This window comes from Ixodes scapularis, unplaced genomic scaffold (assembly GCF_016920785.2).
Source record: "Ixodes scapularis isolate PalLabHiFi unplaced genomic scaffold, ASM1692078v2 PGA_scaffold11__112_contigs__length_91849675, whole genome shotgun sequence".
Taxonomy (NCBI): Eukaryota; Metazoa; Arthropoda; class Arachnida; order Ixodida; family Ixodidae; genus Ixodes; species Ixodes scapularis.
In genome coordinates, this window is record NW_024609837.1 from 39,607,691 (window position 1) to 39,634,279 (window position 26,589).

Sequence of the window (26,589 nt, forward strand, 5' to 3'; positions counted from 1 at the left end):
ATGTCTTTCGATTTCGAACAAGTCAAAAGGTTCGAGGGAATCGTTAAAAATAACTTGCTCTTTGACGCCTGCCTGGCAGCACATAACGGCAAAGTGGTGAACAAAAGTTCGTTCATTTGAGTAAAGCCCTTCGAGACGAAATTTGCTTTATTACTTCGCTTAATCGATTAGTTAACTTAGGATAGCGTAATATTGTTCTTTTTAGGCTCACGCCACTGTTTGTTCTACCCAATGCCAACAACCCATATTATGTTGAATGCACCGAGAGCCCATACATTCGACTGACATCTTAATTGTGCCCTGAGATTTTTGAGATCGCCTAAATATGGTGATAACTCACTCTGCTGGCTCTAAGCGTCTAAGGAATCCCTAAATCATGACAATACATGGCTTATTTTTCTATTAAAAACCAATAAAAAATCGCGACACACCGAGGTCATCGCCGGCGATGGGAGGAGCCTGTTCCCGAAATGAGGACCACTGTGAGCCAATGGCAAGCGAAGGGTCCTCGGGCCTTCGACCGGTTGAACCACGGAGTGATATATCGAATGCAGGCTGCTCGTTGTCCATACAACCCGGATTACGATTTAACTCAGCGAGCGCGCGCTCGAGCGCTCGAAAGATGGCAACCGGACACATCACTCCCGCGCGAAAACAAAACAAAAAACAAACATAGTTTGCTGTTTTTGAGGCGATTATTGCAGTATCGTGTTCCCCCACCGCCAAAATTTACATTACTTGACAACTCTTGCTTGCTTCAACAATCTACAAAAGCATACGCATTTTGTAATAATAATGGAGTTTGTAATCTTAAAGGAATTTCGCGTTTTAATTTGTCACATGTCGTCCCGGCTGCCGGCACAATGTTCCTCCCATATCCGGAGATAATTTCTATCTTTGATTGCTTCTTTAATAGGGAAGTCGGCCGCGCATCGTTATGATTTATGAATATCTAGGATGCTTAGAGGCCGCAGAGTCAGTTTTCGCCATATTTAGGCGATCCCAGAAACGTCCTCAGGGCACCTTTAAGCGTGAATAGAGGACTATGACGTCAATTCCGTTGCGTTTGCTCGCGCACACCGGCGGCAATTCGTTGATGTAAACATCGTGCGCCACTTATTATGGACACTAAAATGTTTGGTTCAGCATTCCTTTAAAGGGGTCATGAAACGATGTTTCTACTTTCGCTAAATACCACTTAGATTTACTCGCTAACGCTAGCAACTGAATCAACTTGTCGTAATATGTCTTTCAAGAAAATGGCAGTCACCTAAGAAATTCGAGAAATATGAGCATCGTTCATCCCCTCAACTTGGAGCCAGAACAAGCGGCCACGTCGCCTGGTGCCTATCCTATGCTGCGAACGATAATCATAGCCATACGCTGCAGTTGGCAAAATAAAAAAATTAGTGTGTTGATCTCCAGGCATTGTTAGAGTTTGGCTACTCTTAGTGGTTACTCGAGCCACTACAGGAGTGCCGTGCCGTCCGAGGCGTTGATTGTTACGAACCGATGTCGAGTGCTCTTGTAGTTCTTTCATTGTATTTCATTTCATTTAATGTTCTCAGATCGCCCGTGTAGTGTTACTGAATCATTATTGGGTTTAAGTGGTTCAGCGAACGTCCGGGAGTGGGAGCGGTGGCGTGCTGGTTCCGAGCGCTGCTGCTGCGCTGCGACTGTATCGTTAGGGCTAGGAAAATAAAGAGTCAGCGAGTGCTGTCTGAGACACAACGGAGTTCAGTCATACTTTTATTTATACGACATGGTGTCAGAAGTGACAACTCCCACCGCCGTTGCCGGAAAGCATGTCTGACGAGGACCAGTCAGACTCCAGCGGTCAAAAGCCTTCCGCTTCCACGCAACCGAAAATCATGAGCAGCGTCCAACAACCGCCCCCCTTCAACTTCGACAACGTGGCCGAGTGGCCGGCGTGGCTGGACGAGTTCGAAGACTACATGTTTGCATCCGGACTCAGCGAATGAACCCAGGAGGCACAGGTCAGATCCCTACTATATTGCATGGGACGAAAAGCAAGAAAAATTTTGAAGACCTTTAACCTCACCGACGCTGAGTTCAAGAACTATGAGCTCGTAAAGGGGAAGTACAACGCCCATTTTGTGCATTCAAAGAACGTCGTCTACGAAAGCGCCTGTTTCAACCGACGTGTACAGGAAGCGGAGGAGACAGTGGACCAGTTTGTTACCGAATTGCACACTTTGGCGGCACGGTGCGAGTTCGGCGAGTTGAAAGAAAGACTCATCCGCGACCGGTTTATTGTGGGCCTCCGAGACGCGAAGCTGTCAGAAACGCTTCAAATGGATGCCGAGTTAACGCTGGACACAGCTTTGGCAAAAGCCCGACTCAGAGAGACCGTGAGAAAACAGCAAAAGGACCTGGCGAAAACTGAGCCTTCGCGACGCAGCGAGGACGCGGCCTTGAATGCAGACTCCGTTTCCAAGCCGCCGCGCAAGAGAGATGTACGCGCACCGAAGATCGAGGCCGGGCCGCCGACGCAAGCATGCGAGAATTGTGGGTACGGTCCCCACCAGAAACGAGACTGCCCGGCAAGAAACAAAGCGTGTATGAAATGCAAGAAAGTTGGACACTTCGCCAGGAAATGCCGAAGAGCGCTATCAAACCTGAGTAAGACGCACGTTGCAGAAGTGCATGCGTCTGAGAGCGGTTCATTCCTCGGAAGCGTATGCCGAAGCGGACCGAACGCGCGTTTGGCTGTGGTGACTGTGAACGGACACCCGCTCCGAGCAAAGATTGACTCAGGCGCTGACGTCACCGTCGTCGGAGAAGACTTCGCTGGCAAGCCGCCAAGACTTCTGCAAGCCGAGGATTTGAAGGGACCGAACAAGAAAAGCCTGGACGTACTGGGGAAGTTTAAGGCTGTGGTCAAGTGGCAGGGCAAGGTTTCAGAAGAGACTATCTACGTTGTTCGAGATCTCCAAATGCCACTGCTGGGAATGCCAGCAATCGAGTCCCTCGGGATGGTTCGCTTTCTCAACGACGTTTCCCACAACAGGTCCAAGTACGAAAGTATGTGTCCGGAAGTGTTCCAAGGGCTTGGAACGATCTAAGGGGAACACAGAATTCAGCTCAAACCTGACGCGGAACCATTTGCAGTCAGCACGCCAAGACGGATTCCATTTCCGATGAGACCAGGAGTCGAAAAGGAGCTGCAGAGACTCGAAGCCACTGGAATCATCAGAAAAGTTCACGGCCCGACCGACTGGTGCGCTCCTATCGTACCCGTTCAGAAGCCATCGGGCGATATCAGAATCTGCGTCGACCTTACAAAACTGAATGTCTCTGTGCGTCGAGAGCGACACATCATGCCCACCGTGGAGGAAGTTCTGGCGAACATCGGCGAAGCAAAGTTTTTCTCCAAACTAGACGCAAACTCTGGATTTCACCAGATTGTCTTGTCCCCCGAGTCACAAGAGCTGACCACGTTTATAACGCCATTTGGGAGATATTGCTATAAGAGACTGCCCTTTGGTATAACCTCGGCACCTGAAGTTTTTCAGAGAAAGATGACAGAGATTCTGGACGGACTTCAAGGTATCCAGAATTTAATGGACGATGTTTTGGTTTACGGAGCCACGCGAGAAGAACACGACAACCGACTGAGAGCAGCCCTGCAGCAACTCGCCCGGTCCGGTGTGACGCTCAACCCCGGCAAGTGTCAATTTGGCGTCACTGAGGTGTCGTTTTTAGGAGTGATCCTCGACAAGGATGGCATCCGTGCAGATCCAAAGAAGGTCAAGGCAATCCAGCTTCTACCTGCCCCTACAGATGTATCTGGACTCCGACGGGTGTTGGGTATGGTGAACCATGTTGCACGCTTTTTGCCCACCCTGTTGCAAGTGACAGCACCACTTCGCGAACTACTTCGGAAGAACAATGAGTGGACTTGGGGATTGGAGCAACAACGAGCCCTTGACAAAGTCAAGCAAATGATCACATCAGAGAGATGCCTTGCAAAGTATGGCAGTTCTGCTCGTACCATCGTCTCAGCCGACTCCTCATCCCATGGCCTGGGAGCGGTGCTCCTTCAAGAACAACGAGATGGTGAACTCCGTGCAGTTGCGTTCGCTTCTCGTTCTCTTACTCCAACAGAACAGCGCTATGCGCAGATCGAAAAAGAAGCCCTCGCACTGACATGGGCGGCTGAGAGATTTGAAGAGTATCTCCGAGGACTGGAGTTCGTTTTTCAGACAGACCATAAGCCCCTGGTCCCACTGCTGGGCCAGCATAACCTGGATATGCTGTCCCCACGGGTGCAACGGTTTCGAATGCGCCTGATGCGATATTCGTACAAGATCGAATACATCCCAGGAAAGAACATGGCAACAGCTGACATGCTCTCGAGAGCGCCCTGCGAAGATGAGTCATCTGAGGGCATGTTGAACCCTGCCGAGGTTTCGTCATTTGTTTTGGGGGCAATCAGCACACTGCCGGCGTCGGAAGACCTTCTTCAGAGGATCCGGAAGCTCCAGAGGGAGGACCAAGACTGTGCAAGTTTGTTCAAGTACTGTGAGGACGGCTGGCCATCGAAAAGCAAACTTTCATGGAACCTGAAGCCGTTCTTTGGAGAGCAAGGCGACATAACGGTGTGCCAAGGCCTACTGTTGAAAGGACCCCGGCTTATCATTCCCAAGTGTCTTCGAGCAGAGATGCTAACGCGGATCCACGAGGGACATCAAGGGATTGTACGATGTCGAGCACGGGCAAGGGAGTCCGTTTGGTGGCCGGGAATCAGCAGGGCCATAATAGACATCGTAGACAAGTGTGCAGAATGTGCGATGTACAAGAATCAAGCTCGAGAACCGATGTTGTCGTCTCAAACGCCAGAATTGCCCTGGCAGAAAGTCGCCGCTGACCTGTTCCAGCTCGATGGTGTGAACTATCTCCTGCTGGTTGATTACCGTTCCAGGTATCCTGAAGTCGCCATTCTTCAGTCCTCCACTTCAGCAAAGGCTGTTATAGAGCGAATGAAGAGTATATTCGCCCGACATGGGATACCGGAGGTCCTAGTTACGGACAATGGTCCGCAATTTTCCGCGACAGAGTTCAAGAACTTCGCCCAGCATTACGGGTTTCAACATATCACAACAAGTCCGAGATACCCCCAAGCCAATGGGGAAATCGAACGAATGGTGAAGACAATCAAGAGCTTTGTGAAGAAGAGTGCAGATGCTTATCTGGCGCTGCTTAACTACCGCAACACGCCAGGCCCTACAGGGCTCAGTCCCGCCCAACTACTCATGGGAAGAAGGCTCCGCAGCAGACTTCCCATGTATCCTGATCAACTGAAGCCCCGAACCTTCAACCAGTCAGCATGGAAAAGGAAGGATCAGAAACAGAGACAAAGGCAGAAGCGGAATTATGACAGGCGCCACAGAGCAAGACCACTGGCACCCCTCAAAGAGGACGATCCGGTTTGGCTTCCAGAGCTTCGCACGTCGGGCACGGTTGTGGGCCATGCTCAAACGCCCAGATCCTTGTACGTCGAAACAAGTTCTGGAACCCTGAGAAGAAACCGCAGCCAGGTGATTCCCCTGCCGCAGCCGCAGGACTCGCCCCGGGAGACCTCTGGTGAAACGTGCAGTGCCAACCAGAACACAGCGAGATCTCCCGTCGGACTGCAGCATACGCGGTCGGGTCGAATCGTGAGACCTCCCAAAAGACTGGGATTTGATGACTGAACGTCGAGCTGACTAGTTCAGTTGTACATTAGGGCCATAGAACTTTAAAGGGGGGAAGATGTAGTGTTACTGAATCATTATTGGGTTTAAGTGGTTCAGCGAACGTCCGGGAGTGGGAGCGGTGGCGTGCTGGTTCCGAGCGCTGCTGCTGCGCTGCGACTGTATCGTTAGGGCCAGGAAAATAAAGAGTCAGCGAGTGCTGTCTGAGACACAACGGAGTTCAGTCATACTTTTATTTATACGACAGCCCGAAGCCATTACATCTGGGGGGAGGGTACATGGTGACTACATTCTAATACAAAATACACGCGAATGTGAGAAAGAAAAAACATCAGCAAGTACTTAAAAGAAAAAAAAAGTATGCTTCAACTAACCAAGACGACGACAGTCAGAGGTAACGCAAGGGCATACACGAATAAAGGTAAAACATGCAGGTAATGTGCACGCACAGTACTCCTATTAAAAAAAAATAGTAACTGAACAAAGTTTCACAGGCGTCTCTGAAAAGAGCGACGTTCGCCAGACCCGCAATGGATTCAGGTAGACTGTTCCAGTCTTTAATGACTAATTGCAAAGGCGATTCCAAAAATTGTTCGGCGCGACTAGGTGATAATCTTATCTTGAAGGAATAATCAATCCTAGGAGAAATACTTGAAGGGATAATCAATCCTAGGATGGAGCAAAAGTAGTTTCTTGAGTTCCTGGTTAAAGTAGTAGATTTTGTGTAAAAATAAAAGCCTCGCCTGTTTACGCCTGCTACTCAGTGATTGCAAGCCTGCTCTCGATTTCAGGACAGTCACACTGGAGGTGTGTAAGTAGTCTTTATAAATAAAACGCGTCCAATTCACGACCCGTGCTCGACTGTGGCCAGGCGGGTGGTTTTGATCCCAAAGTTACGTCATCAAGCTTTGCGAAGGAAAGACTAAATAGTCCGCCTTTATCCTCGCGATTTCACCGCAACAAAGAATCTTCTGAAACAGTAGTAGTCTGTGCGAGTACACTTGTGCCAGACTAAAACCTGTGCGCCTCTGCGAAGTCATGAACATTCCAACCCGATATCGTTTCATGGCTCCTTTAAGTGTGGCCGGTGGTCTGCACCACCAAGCTCAATACCATTCACTGCGGCCGCCTTGGACGTTTCTCCCGGCAAGAACTCCGTTTCCTGCGACCATAATCGAGGGGTCGTGCCCATTCGATAAGGAGGGTTCACCAATTAGCTAGGACAGTCCAACTGTGCATCCGCAGCGCGACGCTGAAAGCTGTTAGGTGGAGCTTTGGGTTCCTCTATTATAAAGGCTGGTTAACACTAGTTCACAAAGCACAGTTCTTGTACATTTTATTAGGTTAAAGCTGGTTCAGAAAGTCCCGTTTTCTTACATTACGTAACGTTACGAAAGCTTACGTACACGTCACAGGGACATATGTGCTTCATACTAAGTGTGGCTACCAGTTCAAGGAGAGTCTGGCACGCGACATTCGAGACACGAATATTTCGGCGATTCATGCGTAACGTAAGAAAACGTAAAGCCAACCTTTACGCGTACGTCACCGAAATATACGTGTCTCGAATGTTGCCTGCCAGGCTATCTCCATCAACTGGTAGCCACGCTTAACATGAATCACAGATGTCCCGGTGACTTGTGGTGTAAGCACACGTATGCTTTCATAATGTAACGCAAGAAAATGGGGTTGCGTTAACTAAAGGTGTGAACCAACCTTTGAACTCTTCATTGCCAAGAGCTCTTGACTGTAAGCGCTCTTTCGGGCGCTCTTGAGTAAGCAAAAAAACAGAAGCTCCGCGACGAAAATGCTCCGCGTACCGAGACACTCTATGTTACGGGCGCCTTAAGTACCAATTCGCAATAAAGTCCTCGCACGGTTTTAACGAACGATTTTTTTTTCTCCGTTCCAGGCTCGGACTTGCGTTCTCTGCCGGTGGAGGCCACCTCCTGGGAAGCGGCCCGCACGGAGCGGAGCTTCAGGGACAGGCCCGGCTCGGGTCTGGGCTCGGGCCCGAGCTCGGGCCTCGTGCCGGGACCGGGATCTGCGCCCCCCGTCGTTAGCGGAGGGCCGGCAGCGGGACGCGGAGTCCTGTCCTCGTCGTCTTCGAACGGCGTGGGCGGCGAGCCCCCGTCTCGGCCGAGCGCCTACTGGGACGACCCCCACTTCAGGCCCCACTTCGACAACAGCACCGACCGGAACGTGACGGCCCAGCTGGGCAAGTCCGCCTTCCTGCACTGCAGGATTTCGCAGCTCGGAGACAGAACGGTGAGTCCACGTCGGAGCTCTGATGTCGTCGTGTATTATACCGTCTGGCGCCTGCCGAAGAACGGGAAAGAAGAGGCCTCTTTGGACGCTGGAACTAAACACTTTAATATAGACACTAACAATGCGAGAACGGTAAGAAAGAGCTTCAGTTGTCCTGCCTCCAGCCTGGACGCGTTCTACCTTCGACAACTCTTCAGCGTCTTTTGCACTTCGAGGGCGGGTGGGCAGCCGAAGCAAGGCGGAAGGCAGGTAGTGCGTGCTGGAGATCGAGAGTGCGAAAGACACGCCCCGTCGTTCTCACTCTGTCAACGGTTATAGCAGTAATACACTGCACTCCGCTCATTTTCACTAAAAAGGCGCGGCTACGGCACCAAATCTCCCCGCCCTCTTAGCAGAGTTGGGAAATAATCTTACTTTTTCAAGTAATTTTGTAATATCGACGTTACTTTTTTCAGAAGTAACGTGTAATGTAATTTTGTTACAAAATATTGGTACCTGATTACTTTGATTACTCGTTACTTTTTAACAAAATATATTAGCATCATGCAGCAATTGGAGCAATACGAGCAGAACATTCAGCAGCATAAAGAAAGCAAGTTCAACAAAATAGGAAACATCAGGAAGGGGAGAATAGCCGAAAAGAAAACACAATTTTTTGTATGACCGGAGACCTAAACCACTAGAAAAACGGGCAAGGTTTGTACAAGTATACTAAAGACAAACATTAAGTCAGACAACGCCGAGTAGGCTCTTTGTCGCCTTCCCATCGGGTTTTTCTTCTTCTCCCGGGCAAGAGAAAGCTCTTCTTGTTTATTTGTTTTTGTCTTGTACACCGTTTCATCCTTTCTAACTTCTTCGCCGTGTCCCGCCACCTGCACAGACATCAAACCCGGGTCCGTAGCCCCTCGATTCGCGGGTTCACAACTCGCGTAACAGACGATGTAGCCGCTGTGTAGCCTCGCGCAAGGGATTGAATTCTCTTTTTCTTTGATGTGCGCTACTTTATTCTAGCACGCTCTTGAAGCATGGGTGAAAGCGCTCGGCGCGAGGCTAAGGGTTACTTCTTTTGGCTACTTGCCTAGGCATGGTGGTCGAGTCCACTCCTCACTTTACAGTCAACTGTCAACATAGAAGGAGGGGGGGGGGGGGGAGGGGGGGAGTGTTGGGCTCTCTAGAGAGTGCTGACGAAGAGAGAGAGAGAGAGAGAGAGAGAACGCGCAAAGGGGTGTGATCTATTGTTTTGTGTGACCGATGGCCACCGCTTTTCTCGCTCGCTTTGTCCTCCCCTCCCCTGGACTCCACGTATATTGGAATGAAAGTGAGAACCAATGGACGATCGATAACTCGTAACCGCCACTTTTTTCCTGACTTGTCGAGTTTTCGATCATATAGTGTCCGTCGTCTCCGTGGCCATCTCTTAATGAGATGTTCATAATTCAGGGCCTTAAGAAGAATGGAAACCTAGAGTTTTAGTGCATACTTTGCTTGCCAAAAAAACACGCATTCTCATCAGCAAGAACAACAAACTCTAATCTACGGAAACACACCAAGGTAAGCTGGGGCACCTGCATTATGCATTGGCTATATATTGTTCCTCAAGGACCAAGATATTTTTTTTTTTTTTTGCGAAAAACAGGTGAAACAACCGAGTCAAATGGGAGCTTTCGTAGATCGCCTCTTTAGCTCCGAATCTGGTAGCGGAGGTAGACGCTGCTACTGAGCATGCGCACCGCTAGCTTTGTCTGCACAATTCCAGGGATCATTCCCGAAGGCCGCAAGCTAGCGTGGTGGTGGGTGTGGTTGCAGCTTTCGTGCCTAGTCAACTTACAGGTGAACGAAGTACACCTACACTCTTTCTCTTAAATACAACATTTTATTTCTACAAGGACTATCATAATACGGGCGTACAAGAAATGAAAATTAGTTTTGCAGAACATTTCTGACAAATATCAAAATTGTTTGTATTGCTTTCTGGATAAGTGCAAGGAAAAAGTAACGTGACTGTAATTTGTAACCTAACGAGTAAAAAAATCCGTTACTTTTCAGCGAAAGTATTTTCCGATGGTAATCCTTTACATTTGAGGCTCGGTAATTTGTAATTGTAATTCATTACATTTTTCAAGTCACAAGCAAAAGTCTGCCCCTTAGTGGTGTGGGCAGTTCGCGTAAAGAAAACGCGCGCTCAACGCGCTGTCCACCCATTGTCCGGAGCCTCGCGTGCGGTCCAAAGAGAAGCTAAGCTGCGACGCAGCAGAAACGGTTGTCTTCAGTGTTGTAGCTGTCCATACAGTACGAAGTGGGGAGCCCACCTCTCATTCATTGTGTCGGGGCCTCAAATAGGCCGCTACGTGGATGCTTGCCGCGGGGCTTGGTAACCCCGTTCTTTTATTTATTTATTTATTTATTTATTTATTTATTTATTTATTTACAAATACCCTCAGGGCCCCGAGGGTACATTACAGAGGGGAGTGGTGGTTAAGTGCGAGGCGAAACTTGGTGTTATCTGAGATGGTGACGATGTTATCGGGAAGGCGATTCCAGTCCACAATAGTTTCGGGTAGAAATGAATGCTGGTGGGCTGTAGATTTGGTCTTGGGTCGGGAAATCTTGCATGTGTGGTCCAGTCTTGAAGAAGCATAGTTGGGTGGGCTAAGGAGAGACTGACTTAAAGAGGGAGAGTAATACACTTTATGCAGGAGGGAAAGCCTGGAAATTTTGCGGCGAAGAGAAAGGTAAGGGGGGTTAATTGAGATTTCATTTCAGTTACATTGGAAAAACGAGAGTAATCGGAAAGAATGAAACAAGCTGCACGGTTTTCGACTGCTTCTATTGCATTGGTGAGAAATGAAAGATGGGGATGCCAGATGGATGAGGCGTATTCTAGTTTAGGGCGAACAAGAGTAATATAGAGAAGTCTTTTAAAGTTAGAAGGAGCCGTCTTGAAATTACGCCGAATATAACGAAGAGAGCGATCAGCTGAGGGTATGATCTTATTAACATGATTATTCCAGGATAAACTATTAGTTGAATAAACACCAAGATATTTATATTCGGTAGTGGCCTGGAGGACGGTGTCGTTTAGTGTTAATGTTGTTACGTGGGGGGAGGACGAGCGCGTGAAACATACATGCATGCATTTAGTAATATTTAGGGACATTTGCCAAGCACGGCACCAGTCGGCAATTTCGTTAATGTCGTTTTGGAGGATGAGGTGGTCGTCGGGAAATTTTATTAGTCTATAGATAACGCAATCATCTGCGAAAAGGAGAATTGAAGAAGAAAGTTGAAGTGGGGGTCATTAATATAGATTAGAAAGAGTAAAGGGCCAAGTACAGAGCTTTGCGGCACGCCAGAGGAGACTGGAGCTAAGGAGGAAGGCGAGTCGTTAGCGAAAACAAATTGAGAACGGTAGCTAAGAAAAGATTCAGTCCATTTTAGAACGAGAGGATCTAATTTTAAGGAAGAGAGTTTGAATAGAAGGCGATTGTGAGGGACCCTGTCAAAAGCCTTGGCGAAATCAAGGAAGACAGCATTAGTAAGAAAGACAGAGTCGAGATTTTGAAAAAGGTCGTTAGTAAGAAACAGCAGCTGGGTCTCACATGAAAGTTGCTTGCGGAAGCCGTGCTGTGCGTAGGTGAAGTGAAGGCAGGAATCTTTACATCAAGTTAGAATTAAGCTAGATATATCATTATTTTGCACCAGTACCAACCAGATATTTTAACGCCATATTGATAAAACAAATTTTAGCGCCATATTGAAGAAACAAATCCAATCAACTTAGAGCAAAGAACGTAAGGCCACGCCCGCCTATAACGTGTTAGCTCTATTAAAGCATTTAAAGATTCGATTCCTATAGTCTGGGTTATTGTTACTAAAAGTCGCGGTTAAACAATACTAAAACGGGCAAGTAATGTTACTTTGGTGCGAGAATAGTAATTTAATTAACCTTAGACATATGTACGAAGTGCCAATTGCAAAAAAAAAAATCTTGCGAGTGTATCAGGCCCTTTACCACAGCACGGGTGCAAATTGGGGCAGTTCGTTCCTTGCTTTCTAGATGTAAATCTCCTCTAAACCCGTCCAAATTTAATATCGTAATATAGTTTACTTCATTTGCGACGCCTGGTCGCAAATGAAGAAAACAATCTTACAGTCTGCGTCCCGGGCTTTCGGTGTTCCCTGCTCGTGTATCATAATAAAAATCTCGGTTGTGTAGCTAAATTCATTTACCTGTAGCACAATCTGCGAATTTTTTTTCTCGTGAAATTGAAATATCCAGTTTAAGCAACGCAAAAAGCACAATAAAAAAGGTTTTGTGCTCTCTCAGTATTGGTTATCTGTACCCCTATCCACATCATAATAATTGTCTTAACAAAATAACCCTCAAAGCCCTCACACCATTTAAGATTTTTATAGTCAAGGCTCATTTCAACGTGCACTCAATCTGCGGAATCAGGCCAGGCGTCGTGACATCCTCACCCAAAAACGATTTCAGGCATTTTTTTGTTTGTACATGGCGTTCCATTTAGGGAAAATTTAGGGAAACCCCAGGAAGAACGCGTCCCCTCCCTCGCTCTTTAAGATGCCGCGCTGCAATCTTCCCGCCCCGCGTTGAAAGCCAACGAGGCATAACAGGCGTCCTCGTTTATTTAGCAAAGTATAAATCGAAAAAAGCGCAACAAATAGTAAAATGCACGCGCAGGGTTGCTCGCTATACCCATTCCCGCTTGACATCCTCGCGCGACAATACGGGGGGACAAACAGCGTGTGCCTAAATTGCGCGTCGCTCCGCTCCGATGCCCCCAAATTTGAATCTGCGAGCGCCAGATACGCCACCAGCTATTTAGAGGACGCCTTTGTTGACTCGTTCTTTATTCCGTTTTCTGCTCCGCGCATTTTGCTTAGAGCAGGCTGGGCACTGAATGCAGAAAACTGGGTAGCGAGCGGTCTTGCAGGTTGCCATAGATGCTGCAACACACGCTTTGGAAATGGCAACACTGACGAAAAGGTGACGTCTAAAAAGCACCGTTTTTTTTTTCTTATTGTCGAGTAATAGAAATTTAGCAGATGGTCTTTTGAGAGCTCATTCAGAGGCTGAAACGTACATACGTAGAGTAACTGGGATGGCTTCAGGTGTCAGTACGCTGCACAAGTGCGTTTCTGCTTCTTAATAAGAGAGAGACCGCCTTGAGGTATGAAGCGGGTATGTGCGAGTAAGTAGTTCCGTAGTATTTAAACTCCTGCATTCAAAACTAAATTCGTATTTGAAACTGAATTTTTAAAATATTTTTATAGTTTGCCCGCGGAATGCGCACCCTGTCTTACTCATTTTACTAAATTTGAGACCCCTTCGTGAATAAATTTACGATTGATTGAACATCAGTGACACATCGAGACATGACTACAGAAAATATATCTTTCATTGACGGTTGAGTTTGTGCCAATTGTGTCCACCGATCTCTCCTTGTTGTTATTCGGTTCAAGTCTCTTCCCAGATCCTACGAAAATTTTAAGAAAATCCTAAGCCGTTCCACGATTTTCACCGCTAGTAATTAAAAACTGCGTTCTCACCGACTCCTGACCGGAGCGACGATTCTGGAATTCGAGCCGACTTTACTGAGCGTTCGGGCATGCACACCGTCAATAGTGGGCAAGACACCGACGCTTCGCGTCGGTGTTTTCTTTTTTTTAAATTATTGTTATGAATGTTGAGGTTATTTTTATAGAGCCTAGGTGGCCCTCAGAAGTGCTGGCGTTCCGCGGGTATCTCTCGGGAACACTGGACGTCCTGACTCGATGTGTGCTTGAGGCGTCTTGGTCTGTGGGTGTCGGCAAGGCGAACCCCTTCTTCATACACTCCTTCTGCACGAGTCCCGAACAGAGAACATCGACCAGCACACAGAGGGTGCCAGGTTTTACGCCTGCCTGCTTCCACAGCACCCCCCCCCCCCCCCCCCCCCCCCATCCCTAGTTGCAAAGTAAAACTTCGACGGCCTCGCAGACGTGCGCTTAACCACTTTTCCTTGCCGCTCCAGCGGGAAGCCGCCACCGCCGATACTTTCGAGGCAAGGAAGCGGCGGCGGCGGCAGCGGACGCTCGCTGTTCGGAATCGAGGATCGCCCGTCGCTTGAGAACCACTTTTCGGGAGTCTAAGTCCTTTCGTAGACGCCGGGAAGACGGAGCTCTGTCCCCACCGAAGATAATCTGCCGCGCGAATATTCACGTGGTTTGCTCCGGTCACAGTCGCGAAGACTAAACGAATAGTATCGGCGTTTAACGCACGCAATAAGATGCACTCCGAATGTGAGTGCATTATAGAAGATATATTGCACCCACATAAACTCGACATTTCCCCTGGCGGTTAAAAACCAGCTGAAGCACTTTTAACAAAATCTCAGTTAAGAGCGGACTTCATTGCTTTATGTCCCGTAAATTCAGTTATCGCCCTAATCTTCGGCAAAAGTAAACGTACCTCCTTTATTTCAAAAATACACGTGCTGCGATTGCCGCAGGGCAAGCGGTGATCCTCTCCGTCACCTGTCATCTGTACAGTGCTCCATGAGATCGTTGACGGCATCCCGGAGCCAGCTTAGTGGCGAGCGCGGGTCATCTGACCCCGCTGATGACGTCACTTCCGCTAGTTTTTTTTTTCTCTTTGCTCTTGCGCTTTCCTATCGTCGAGGCGACGCAACGGACGCGTCTACGTCGAAATTTTAAATGGCTATTCGAAATAAAACTTAAGACACATAACTGTTAAGGTGTCTAAATGACAAAATTGTACTGTTTGTTTGAATCAAGGATTTCTTCCGCTTGGCCTTTAGTGTCCCGCAGGTTTTTTTTAACAGTAAGTAAAAATTACAAAAACTGGGTAGGTGTAAAGCTAACTGCTATTGTATCTCCTCGCTGTTTGAACGCGTTTAAACGCGAACCGGCGTTCAGACGCGTTCGAAGATTGAGTAAAGACAAAAGCAGCTATAGCTTTGTGTCTGCGCACTAGCATAGCCTCCTATATACTGACAAATACTGCAGATCGCCACGAGAACCGGCCGCCGAAATGTAAAACGCAGAGTGGCAGACAACGGATGATAGGAGAGCCACGTGACGGGCCCCCCGCTGCGGCGAGACGCCGAAACGCACTTCTCCCGAGCGAACACGTGTGTTTCCGGTCCTCGCCCCTGCAAAAGCTGTGCGCTGAAGTTCAGGTTCCCCGAGAAATTGCTTTTTGATGGTCTGTGCTACCAGATCCTCGGGCTTCAAATGTACGACCGGGCACTCTCTGGCTCCGTCGTCGAATTGCTAGGCTTTGGGAGTACATAGGAGGCTATGCCAATATTCATTTGAACCAGAGCTGCGCGTTCTGACGTCCCGGCGCTCTTGTCTCCTCCTCACCCCCGATTTCCACCCGCATTGGCTCAGCAGAGCGTCGCCGAATCTTACAGATCGTTCGATGCAGAATCGTCGAGCAACGCGATACACCGATTCGAAGAGTTAATGTCGACGACTTTCGAAAGTTTTAGTGCGGATGTTGTGAACGCAGCGAGAACGCTGCAGGAATGCAAATTAACGGCGACTGGAAAATGCGCGCGCCTAAGATCAGAGCAGGGCGCTTTATTGTTTCGGATATGATAGATTTCTGATTGCGCGGGCCCTGTAGAAACAAAAAAGACCGAAAACGAATCAAATAGATTCATAGCATTCACAGAACGTCAATAAAGAAATGAATCACGTTTCCGATTCTCTGTAATGCCGAAATAGAGCGAAACTCTTGAGGAGGAGGAGGATGGGAGGGTCACGTGAAACGTCACACATGACGTGACGACGGCGGCGACGTCAAGGCTGAAGCCGGAAACGAACGCCTAAGGGCTGCGCTCTAAAAGGAAAGTCGCCAAGAAGGACTGGAAAGCGGCGCGATCTTTGTCCAGTTTTTCTGCGCTCGCTTTCGTTCACACGAGCCATTTCATAGGAGCCGTAGCTGTCGTTGTAGGCTACGATCCTGAATAGCGTTCGGTACACGCTCCGCAAGCGAACTGCAGATATTCCAAATTTCGTGCTCATTAATCCGCAGTCACACCGCTCATTCATCGTAGAAGAGACGCGGAGTTTCTCCGCAGACACGATGACAGAAATATCCGCGGACACGCCTGAAGCATGTACGAAGCGCGTTTGCGACATATATATGCATGCTTCGAATATGCATACAGACAGTGTTGTTGTATAGTATAATGTGACAACATCGTCATACAAGTAAGACGCACCCCCACACTGTCTGTTGACTGTCTCTTGTGTGATGTTCTAGCAGATAGCATGATTGCGACTTTAGAGGAGAGGCTACGATCGTTTCCACGTGACTCTTCTATTGGCGGCGAGATGCTTTGGTGGTGCCCACATATGGTTACCTTCCGTGACGTCATTACCTTGCGAACTAAGAAGTTCGATGGTGTTTGTAAGGAGCATGGTGCAAGCTTGAAATCATTGCGCTCTTAAAGTAACACTACCAACACCGTCCAAATTGAAGTTCTTCCATTCCCCTTAATCCTCTGCTGACGTCACAGTCAGCATTCGGCCAATCGTGGAAGGCCGACCACAGCGACACATTCGATCGCGCACGTCGCCAAGAGTCACTGGAACGGTGAGAACGACAGGGTAGCGAAGGCTTTTCCGCACCCAGCGCGAGCTGCCTGCCTTCGCCAACGCTTCGGAGTGTCGTGCACCTCGAGCGCGCACGCGCAATCAGAAGGATATATAGCGGAAGGCACGGCGCGTGCAAGGAAGCAGGGCGTTTGAAAGACCCGCCCCGCTGTTCCCCTTCTGTCGGTGGCGACAACAACTGCCATCATAAAGCGCTTCCCCTAATTTCCACCTCCCCCAAAAAAGCGGTGCCTCGTTACGCGAACTCACGGGCATAATTAAGAGACCACTTAATTTCCGGTCGGACACCGCGGAATAGCGCGTGACAGCGACATGCACCAAAATGAGCGATGCGTCGCGTAAGGCAAAAATAGGGCCGGCGGGATCGAAGGGAAGAAGGGGAAAGAGAGACGAGAACGAAACGAGGAAGTGGAGAGGGAACCAGGAGTACGTGCACGCTTCCGCTGCGCTTGATTCGTGTCTAATTGAAGTGACCATTTTGGGCTTCCAGGAATCGTTAATGATCCCGCCACCAGGCTACGGCCGCGTTCTCAACAGGAATACAGAAAAAGAGAATGAAAATAAAATTGAGCGCCGAGAAAATCAACTGGATCGAAAGAACGCGCCGAGTTGCTTGTAATTATAAAGTCGCCTATGGTCAACGGCCACTTAGGAAACGAAAAGTGCGGCGAGTCTCAATCATCTTATTATCACTCCCCAGTTATCGAGGCTATGTTATAGATCACAAGGGCGCCGAGTTGCTAATCACCGAACAAGAAGTGTGAACATAATGAGCTATGCCCGGCGTTATTTTGTCATTGACCATTCACAGTTCCTTCTCTTTCTACCGGGCTTGTAATGTGTCCGTTCGTAACCTTATCGCTCGCTTATATTTGTCTGTGGTTTTCATAGTTGCGATTGTAATTCCGCTCGCATACTTAAACTTTCATCAATGTGGCCTTTCTTTTTCCTTCCCAGGCAAGCAAAAAAGTACCTTTGATCTAGAACAGATAGCTGCGGATTGCAGGCACATTGAACATCAACTCAGGCTGCTTTCTATTAAAGAGGTCGTGCAGCGACATTCGCTTGGAATGTTTTTCATACGAGCTCCCTGGCACTAGTGGGACCCAAGTACACTCGCACGTAACTACACTGACCAAGAAGCTCTTTTGTTACGCTGTAATTTTAAGCACGAAAAAGCGTGTTTTCTGTCTAGCTCTTGGCAAAACTTGATGACGTACCTGGGGTGGTTAACTACCCCCCAGTGACAATATTTGAATGCAGCTCCTAGATTGGACCCGAGCATTCCGTGAGCGCACGATTTGGGCTGACAAGCATTCGGGTAGTGACCCGTGCTCAATGGCTGTAATGACGACAATAATTGGGTTGTGTGTGTGTTTATACAGCCTAGAACTTGGTCTGCCTCACAGCTGTAGATGAGAAATTTAGCCAGTGCGGTACAGCCGCTAGCCTGAGGTCTTTAACGTGCATCACGCAGTAGTGATACACGACCGCACGCCGGTACGATGCTCATCCAGATCGAAACGGGCAGGGGTGGGGCTCGAACCCAGGATCCCTGGGTTCTGCAGCGCGAGCTTTCGCTCCACGTGCTCCGAGCTGGTGTGCGCTAGACCACTCGGCCACCGATCCCCCAATGACGACAATAGCCGAACCATTATGTCTAGAACTCAGCGCGGGTCCCGTGGTGTGCCAAATCCAGCGCGTGGTATGATCAACATTAGCGGCGTATAATCGCCTCCAGATCACGTGGCCTCTTGTTCTGGCTGCGAGTTGAGCGAGTAAACGCCGCTCATTTTTCTTTCAGTTTTTTTTCCCAGTTTCATTGCGTGCGGTGAAAAATGAACGCGTATTTCATGTGTCATTAGCGCGAGGGATTCCTTTTAAGCGATATTTGCGCAAAGCACAAAAATCGTTGCATCGCTCCTTAAATGACAAATCTAGTTTTTTTAAGCATCGCTCATGGACACCTTCGACTGATTAGATCGAAACCGATAGAAATGAGATTTAAGTCAGGATCTCAAAATAGAAAAGGTGATGTACGATTATGGAGTGGCACGATGCCGCCTCCAGCTTCGTCGAATGGCCATCGGCGAAAACATGTATCACCGGTTTCCCGGTCACCCCAGGGAGAACAGCAGCCAATGCACGATCCATAATCACCAGACGCAGCGCAACCGCACCAACAAAGACTCAAGATGGCGGTCCTAGGGTCCTCGGCAGTGTGCGTAGATTTCTTATGGTGGATTCGCTTAGAGCTTTCAGGGCGCTCTAGAGCGCTCTTTCGAGAGCGCACCAGGTCGGGTGCTGGCAAGAGAGCACGGCGACGTGACCGCGTGGCTCATTCCGAAGGCTTCCCTCCCTCAAGAGCGCTCCCTGGAGAACTGAAAGCACCCCGCGAATTCACAATTCGTGTTTGCAACTGCTTGGTCGGGGTGACGTGGTTTAAAGGCAACGTCTGCAACACGAGCGGCAAGGCGGTGACGGACGCGTCGAATGTCTACAAGAGTGTCACCCTCTCCTTCCGCCTTCCTCCTTTCCACGCGAGAACGCAGCGCATGCGCACTTAGGACAAATATGCCCAGGAGACGTCCGCCATTAAATTGCAAACGCTCTCGTGGTTTGAGTTGCTCCCTCTCTTAAATCTAGACTCTCTGGTCGTCGGTCGGCAAAGCTCGCGTCGTGCCGCATCGATCCGCGGCCGGCGCTGACCAGCCACCTATTTATTGGGCAGTGGAGCAGTACATCCATAAATCAGGATTGCCTCACCGAGCTCAGCCGTGCTCGCTATCTGAGACGGGACGGGCCAGTGGGCGCGCCTAAAGGGATATCCGGCTACGACTTGACTCGGGCTGACTTCGGCTGGCTTACCTAGATTGGCTGTAGGTCTAAAAGACGCGGCTATCTTGCTTAAAAAGGAAAACCTTGAGACGCGTAGAGTTGGCCTGTCTGAGTCTGGATTGGCTCTGGGCCTATGACAGACGCCGATAACTTATCTCACAGGGTATTGATGCTCGCCGAGGATTTTATTTGAACATGAACTATGTGAGCCCAACTATACTTCGTTTCATCTTACGATGGGCCGCAGCAGACGGTACAAGCTATACCACCCGGCTCAGCAATACGAACGCGCCACTTGACTACGCGTGTCACGTATAACTGCGCCTCTCTCGAAGGTCAGGTGGCACTCATTTGGCTGTTGACTGACTCCAATGTCTCGTAGCGTTCCCTGTGGTCCATTGTAAGGTGAAACGGAGTATTCCAAACACAATTTGCGGCTCGAAATTCGTTTTTTTTCTTCTGTTTTTAACAAAAAACGGCCAGTTGAGAAATGACCGGTTACAGTCGCGCTCCCCTTTCCCATGGTCACATGGCGTTCAAACAATGTGTACCAAATATATTCAAAGTCATGGGTCATCTAAGCAGCACATCCAATAATAAATATAGAAAAAAATATGAACCCCGGTCTTTGTGGCCTCCAAGAAGCCGCAGATATGTTGATCGAAAAAAGAAATGTTGCACAGCTAGATCACAGGAAGCACATGTACATGTCATTCTCAATATGGCGACGTACCGCGCGCTGAACGACGCGATGGCGGTGCACGACGGACCAACGTTGCGACGGACATAAAGCCGCTACTTCGGAACTGTCGCTCCTGGTACCGGCCCATCGATCTTCAAGCGGAGAACATCGAGCGGGAAGGATATAAGTGCGAAACAATCGCACGACAAACGGTGCACGCAATTTTCGTCGTCGTCATCGTGTTTCGTAAACCAAAAAAGCGGCAAAACAAAAAAAAAAAAAAAGCGATCGGGTTTAGTAGCTACGTGACTTCCGGCGTCTCTCTATGCTCATGTTTCGGTTTCGATTTCGAGCAGTTTAGTTTTTCTTCTTATTTAATATAGACGCGCCTTTCTAGCAAAATACTGATTGGGTAGTTTCTTTACATCATAAAAAAATTGCCTGGCAAAACATTTATAAACATATCGGAGCTGTGGGTGTCAGTGTCCCTTTAAAGAGGATATCTATACTTCGTTTCATGGTAACTCAGAGCGAAGTCTAGGGCTAGAACACAAATATGAACGGACATACTAAAGGTCTGTTCACATGATGCATCTTTTAGGCGCGCAACAGTTTCGCGTCACTCAAGTTTCGCGAAATGTGCTCGTTCTCACGTACCGCTTCAGGTGCAACAACGATGACGTTTAGACTCGCGAAAATAGTTTGGGTGTTGACCATAAAGTGGCGCTTCAGTTGAAAGCCAACAACGTCATCATCACCATTAGCCATTCAGCGTCGTGTTCTCCATCTCCCGCCACATTCAAAAAGTCAAAACGCAGGCGAGCTGGTGAACAATCATAATTAAGAAATAAAACATTAAGACAAGGAAACAAAAGGGACATACACACCACCGTCTTAAAACCAGCACAGCATACAGCTGTCATTTACTTTCATTTACTTAATTTACTCTTAAATTGTCATTTACTAGTTGTTGAATCGTCATTTACTGCCATTTACTTTATTTACTGTTGAATATGTATAATTTGGATGGAGGTTGACTAAGAAGAAGACTGTTGTGGAAGTAAATGAGAGCTGCACGCTGTGCTGGTTTTGAGACGGTACTGCGTACGTCCCTTTTTGTTTCCTTGCCTCAAGGTTTTATTTCTTAATTATGACTAAAAATAGACGCGAATAATCATCATCACCAATTACGTCTTCGTTCATCGCTAGATTTTTTTTTCGATATGCTACTAACTTTTCCTTCAGTGGTGCTTGCGGAAGCGCCGGCAGTATCCATCGTTCGTGGTTTCGGTTTTTTTTTCGGATTTGGCTCGGCTACAACACCGGCAGTGAGGTGGTCTTCTCAAACAGCTCGCTCCTTCCTCGAAGGCCACGTGAGGGCTATTCTGAGCGGCCATTGGCGGCGCCCTCAGAGTGATTGACAGGACTCGGCAAAGTTTCAGCAAAAGCTCGTTCCAGAAGCGAGGTGTGCGCGACACTTTTTTTAGATGCGCGCGTCCTTTTCGGACTTGTTCAGACGGCGCAACCATTTCGCGAAACTACGTTTCGCGACACTAGATGCGCGAGAAAAATGCATCGTGTGAACGGGCCTTAACAGTGCAAGCTCACAGCACATTCTCTGCGCATGATTGCTTTTAGCCGCTGATAATACACGTACACACTCTAAAAAAAAAATGTGTAGTGTTAAATCCATTTGTTCCATATTATGCACCTCAAAACTTATGTTCGACGTACAGTGCACTGCCACTAAACTGACGGCCTCACCTTTTCCGAGGGGCTTGATAACAGCGTGATGTAAGTTATTAAACAGGTAAAGTACGTAAAAAGACTACAACAACGAACATAAAACACTGAGGTTTTGCAGTAGGGCCAAAGAAAAAGAACTCTGATAAATATTTATTTATTTGTGTAGGGAGTAACACGTACATTACCTATTTGATTATGTTGTACCACTCTGCTATACACCAACTCATGTTTACAAACAAACCGGAGCGCCCCTAGCGGACGTCACCGGCGCCGCGCATGCGCCGTGGATGGTGGGCAAGAAGCCCGCCGTCGCCCATAAACAAACCATTGAATTGCGTTGTTGTCGGCGTCGGCGGGAGTCCCCGTGCTCTTTTTCGCGTTGGAATTGTTGATTCTACGTCCTCCTAACAATGTCTGACTACTTGAGCGGCTTTAGCAAAACTATCGAGGCAAAACTTTGCGTGATAAATGTGACTTGCGGCGATTCATTTCACGTGGACGCCGCAGAATGGGCGCTAAAGCCTAACTCCCACGTCGAGATTCTGCTCGCTATTTTCAGTCGCGACGTCGCTCGGACTGCAAAAGCGTGGACCGTAGCTGAGATGGTGGACATCGATACTGAAAACCTCAAGTAGAATCGGGCATTACAAGTCGGTGATGGCCACTGGTAACAATGATCAACAACTTCTTGTATCTGTTTACACTTAGCCGACTTACCCCAACCAACCTTCAAAAGTGTTTTGAGGCCTGCACTTAGTTCTTATCGCAATCACCGGGTCAAAGTTTGGTCTACGGGCCGCTTTTGTTTGAACGAGCAGACGACAAAAAGCAGACAACTTTGAAAGAGCAGACGAAAGTTCGAACGATCAGGCGGCCGTGTGAATTTGAAGACGCACTGAATCCGTGGGTGGTCCGGACAACTTGGGGATTTTCTCTCGGTCATGTTGGAACAAAGCAAATACATCTGGCGACTACAAATTGTGGCCCGCACACGCAATCGTAGTTCGACAGCGTCAGGTTTGCCCTTTTCACGGCTGCTATCGACGTTCTCGGACGAACGGAGGGTGCAAAAACACATGAAAACTGATCTTCAAATCTTCCCAGACTCTCTTTGTAAAGCCCCCATCGCAGCATTTTGACGAGAAGGCAGGTTTTTTGTCTCGTTTCTTCCAAAGGAACACAGGAATGCATGTCTGGCACGGGGACTTCTGCCCACCGCCCCAGACCGGAAGTGCGTCCGGCGCGCCACCACCGCGGCGTGACGTAGGACAGTTGAGTTGGTGTATAATACTGCTCGTGAAAGTTGGTACCGTCGGTTAGACGACATTGCGCTGTGAGTCGAACAGAAGTTTCGTGGCGTACTATATGGGTCAAGCAGTGTTTTGCCTGTTACCGAAAAAAAGCAACAAAATAAAGTTACTCTTTAGCTTGCAAAAAGTTAACGCGTTACAGAGCTGCGTTACCATGTGGCAAATGTAACGAAATACGGGTTTCGTTACTTTCCATGACTAACGGACGTTACTCTTAAGTTTGTTTGTTGTTACTTTGTTTCACTGTTAGTATATGACTTTAAGGATATGACTGTTAGGATATGACTGTAGCGTCTCATCCACAAGCGTCTCCACATGATTGTCGAACCGTTCTTGAGAGACGGGAATTTTATGCATACGGTCGATCTTCATCGGCTTCAACGAGAGCGCGTTGGGAAAGTGGGTTGTAGTCTCGGTGTTTCGTTTCTTTGAAATCACCTAGAACCCTGATACCTCCTGCAATTGGAGGGACTGGCTGAGAAAAAAAGTATGGCTGATGAGAAGCAGCGCTCTTATTTTCTTGTTTTCAGTGGTGTGGTACAACGAACTATTATAACTAAATAAACTGCACCACATTTAGTACAGAAAAAACGGCCTAAATATATCGCAAACTTAAATATTTAATAGGCGTGCTTATATATAACTGCCATGATTGATTTATTCTCCTTTTGAAATGTACAAGAAAACAAATTCAGCCGTTTTTGAAGGGTTTTTGCAAGCTTACGTTAGTGAGCATTGTGATATGTGCCTGGAAAACTATGCCGCTAAAAAAACGATATCGAAAGAAATGTGCGTCCTTTTGGCTAACAAAACTTAACCGCGACATTTTAATGAAAAAATTTAAGTGACATTAAAAAATACCTTACCTTGATGTGTGTGTTTTTTGTTGTTTTTGTTTTTCTTTAATCAGAGTTCGTAAACCCGAGTGTGCTCAGCAGCTTGAGTTTCGGCGTACAGAGTAGACACTTAAACACCAAATTGTCTGACTTCGTTTCCCCTCAGTTCAAACATCGTACTTAGCCCGGACTCTGGTAATGGAGTTTCGGTGGCCGCTGCCATCTTGCACGAAAAGTGAGTGGGAAATGACAGTAAAAATGGCTTTCATACCAAGCGTTCCCAAATGGCTTGTTGGTTAAATGTAGACGTTGCATGACAGAGACAACCGTTCAGTATACAGACTGCTCACAAACAACACACCTCATAGCCACGCCGGTTTTAGTTACGGTCCGGTTTAGGCTACACAAGCAACAATAATAGGACACCAATCGGTCATTCTAACAAAAAATTATAAGCAAAAGTAATTATGGGTGATTATAAACGATGCATAGCGCTGGCCATACTTTAGTTATAATCGCATGCATACTCGTAGTATCTTTACGTGTATATATGTCTAAAAAAGCTGGCCAGCGTATTCGTTTTTTACACTAAGTTTCCCTTTCACGGCTTGAAACCTTTTTTTCACCCCGCCAGCAGCAAAGTAAGGGTGAAGCAGACGAAAACCATCACTATCACCGCTACGAACGTGCCTCTTTAGAAGAATGGCCTTCACACACAACCAGAAATGCGAGAAGGAAAAGGCATGAGCAGTGTCCAGCAATAAACAATTCGGTCTTTAAATGCCAGGGAGTCGGGGGCATGCTTTCTTGAGGAAGACCACATTATTTATGTTTTAACTGAGATACAAACACGTGCCGTCCGTGGCGGTGACGCAGTTTTTCGTTTAATCTTTGAGGCGCTATGCAAGAAAGGATGCCCAGAGAATTTGGTGGGAGGCTGCCTATTGAATGGGACTCGTTCTCCAGCGAGAGACCGCACCTTTCTACCTCAGCGGCAGGGATTCCAAAATATGGTGACGTTTTTCTGGTGACGGTTGCCGTTCAACGGTGTGATAGCCTTACCACTTCTTTTCATTCAAAGCGTGGGAACGTCAACGCTTCCAAGCTTAGAGTTTATTCTTTCTGTCGTTGACAGAAGGATAATTTATTTGTTTTGAAGAGAAGGATGTGATCAGCTGGAGTAGCTTGGGACGCTGAGAAAAAATCCTTCGACCGGCGGCAGACGTTTGCCTTCTGAACGGATGTCTCTTTCCAGCGAGACGGCTGCTCCATCAGGGGACGGCGACGGTGATCTTAGCAGCTTCTATACAGAAACTGCACAAAGGACAGTTAGGGGCTCCGCGCAGCGATAATCTTGCGCCTTTTAGGTTCGGTTGTGGGAACGCTAAAAGTGTCTTCCGAAGGAGTATGAAATGACGCCGTTTATACATAACTTTGTTGGGGTTTCTTTGCCACTTTGTGTAGTGTACATAGTAAAATCATTTCGTTTTCAAACAATCATGCGGCCAATTTTAATCAAAAGCAACGGGTAACGTAATTTGACAGAAGATACCGTAAAAAAAATAACGACATTTCTTTACTCGCTTTTCACTTAGGATTCAAACGAGCACGTTAGTAAAAAAACTAATGCGTTACCAGTAACGTCGTTACTTGTAACGCGTTAATTACAACACCGGGGACAAGGGATGTATTCTATGGGACAAGCGACCCCCTATTTCTGAGCGTGTAGAAATATTACAAAAGCGGTAGCTTTGCCTTTTGATACGGTTTGATTGGTCCTATCGGCTTGTACCATTGACTGCGCTCTGATTTAGGGTGAAACAGATTATGTGAATGTCCTGTCTGGTCCTGTCTTGGCCTGACTTTGTCTGGATTGGCTGTGGATACGCATAAAATTTGCGGGTGCACTGATTAGATCGAAGGTTAGGAAGAGATGTCTAGGCACGTCTTGACCTGGCTTGACCTGGTCTGGATAGAATGTAGGCCTAATAGCTAATTTCATTGCGTGGCACCACAACCTAACCAGGCTTTTCGCAGTGCAGCCAGAGTACCCAACGGTTTGTCTGTAAGCTCAGTGGAAGGAGCTTTAACAGACACTGATTTCTTGCTCGAAGAGAGATATCTGAGCGAACTCCTTAAAGTCTCAGAGACGTGCTAAACATCAAAGTCTCAGACTCATGTTTACATCTCCTTTTAGTTTGTTCAGACAGTCTCGGGTATCTGACCCTATCAGCAGTGATAGATGGGAGAGTTGGTATATAGTTCCTTCTGGCAGTACGCACCTCAACACAGGGGCAGAAAGTAAGAGACGCAACACTAAGCCCTGACCCTCTCAGCTCCCCTTCGTTAATGATTAGTTATCTCGAGGGTCGTCCTGACATCGTAAGGTTTAATCTACAGGGTGAAACAAGGAGACGGCAGGCTCTTTAAATCGACCGGAAAATTCGGTTTCTTAACCTATCGCGCTACGACTTTGTGCAACGTTGCCCACAGATGGTGCATTTTTTTTTTTTTTTTTTTTTGTAAAATTTGCAAAGAGCGAA

The 26,589-nt window shown here is 47.7% G+C and overlaps 1 protein-coding gene across 1 annotated transcript in view; it reads left to right on the top strand.

Annotated features, from left to right (window-relative positions):
- Positions 1–26,589, top strand: part of LOC8041302 — an 88,990-nt gene continuing 62,401 nt past the window's right edge. Inside the window, exons 1-2 of the mRNA XM_042288976.1 lie at positions 1–106; positions 7,630–7,985. Of these exons, the coding sequence (XP_042144910.1) occupies positions 1–106; positions 7,630–7,985 (462 nt within the window). The remainder of the gene's footprint in view (positions 107–7,629; positions 7,986–26,589) is intronic.